At 31.2% G+C, this 1,579-nt stretch overlaps 1 protein-coding gene across 1 annotated transcript; it reads left to right on the top strand.

The window, feature by feature from the left end:
• The first annotated feature begins 852 nt into the window (after positions 1 to 852).
• On the top strand, positions 853 to 1,327 carry LOC131658364 (uncharacterized). Its single transcript, XM_058927670.1, has 2 exons — positions 853 to 987; positions 1,082 to 1,327. The coding sequence occupies exons 1-2, from the start codon at positions 853 to 855 to the stop codon at positions 1,325 to 1,327; spliced, it is 381 nt and encodes a 126-aa protein (XP_058783653.1).
• Positions 1,328 to 1,579: the final 252 nt, after the last annotated feature.

The following is a 1,579-nucleotide window of genomic DNA, read 5'->3' as shown; positions in this document are numbered from 1 at the left end:
CTCGACAATTTTTGACACATGTCACTCTAATATCAACCCTAATTCTATTTTTTTTTTTAAAATGTCTATAAACTTTAAACTATTGTTTAGTTCCATTTTTAAACTATTATTTTTATAACATTTTTTCTACTTCAATTATTTAACATATATTTTTTAGTTAACTTATAAGTGTATTTAATTTTTATACTAAACCAATCTTTAAGTAGTTAAGAGTCACATATTTAACTGTGTTATATTTTTATAACTGATATCAATATATGTAATATAATTTATGTTGATTATGACTATGTTAACTTATAAGTGTATTTAATTTTTATATTAAACCAATCTTTTAAGTAGTTAACGTTAAGAATTACATATTTAACTGTGTTATATTTTTATAAGTGATATCAATATATATAATATAACTTAGGCTTAAATGCACTTTTAGTCCCCATATTTTAGTGTTTTTAACTTTTTGGTCCCCAAACTAAAAAAGCCAAGTTTCAGGTCCCCCATTTTCATTTTTGGTGAATATTTGAAGGTCCCCCATCACTTAAGTGCAATTTTAATGACATGGCAAGTAATATTTGGTCCAGTCACTTGCCACATCACTATTTTTATTTTAATTTCATTTTTTAATTATTAACTTAATATTTAATATTTTCATAAAACAATTTATGTATTTATTGTATGGATTAAATTGAACCTTTAATATTGGGTTGTCTTCTTCATTCATCACAACGCAAGAGTTGCAGAACTAGGGCAATAGCTCCATCTTCATTCTTCAACGCAGGAAGTCTTCTTCTTCAATTTAAGTCTTCGCCCTTTCTTCTTCTTTCGTTTCGTTTTTCAGAGATGTCTCAATGCACGATGGCGAGTAGTATCGGGGCTACACGTTCATGTCAGTTTCGAAGCCAGTGCAGGTGTGGGCTTGAAGCTCCATTGATGACCTCATGGACTGATTCGAACCCAGGCAGACGTTTTTTTGGGTGTGGGATGTACAAGGTAATGTTACTTTCACTGTAACTGAAAGTGTACAGTTTCACCTCATGTGTAGCAGCAAAATTAATTTGTGATTCTATATATGTTTGGTTTGCAGGTACAGGGCCATAAAAGGTGTAGCCACTTTGTTTGGTACGACGATGAACTCTCATCAAGGGCCAAGGAAATTATTTACTCCCTGCACAAAAAATTGGAGCATGAAAGGGCTAGATTGGATGAAGCTAATACAAAAGTAGCAGAAGTGAAGACGAAGTTGAATGCAATGAACTTATTGATGAAATTCTCAGTTTCCATGACATTAGTTATGGCAGTAGGACTTGTGATGCTTAATGTAATGAAGTAGGGTTTATGTGATTTTAGGGCATTTGTGTTGTTAGTTCAGTTTCTTTGCAGCCTTGTTCTTTGATGTCAATTGTAATGGATGTTGTCCCATTTGAAATCTAATGTAAACTTGTGTTTTGAATTGAAATTGTGGTAGCTTGTATCATATAGTTGATTTGAAATTGTAAAATTCTGCTATATAATTGAATTGACAGCATATGAACACAAAGTAAACAGATCTTGCCATAACATTAAACATAACATTGTTCTAGAC

This window comes from Vicia villosa, linkage group LG3 (assembly GCF_029867415.1).
Source record: "Vicia villosa cultivar HV-30 ecotype Madison, WI linkage group LG3, Vvil1.0, whole genome shotgun sequence".
NCBI classification, from domain to species: Eukaryota; Viridiplantae; Streptophyta; class Magnoliopsida; order Fabales; family Fabaceae; genus Vicia; species Vicia villosa.
This window is presented reverse-complemented; position numbering and strand designations above follow the sequence as displayed.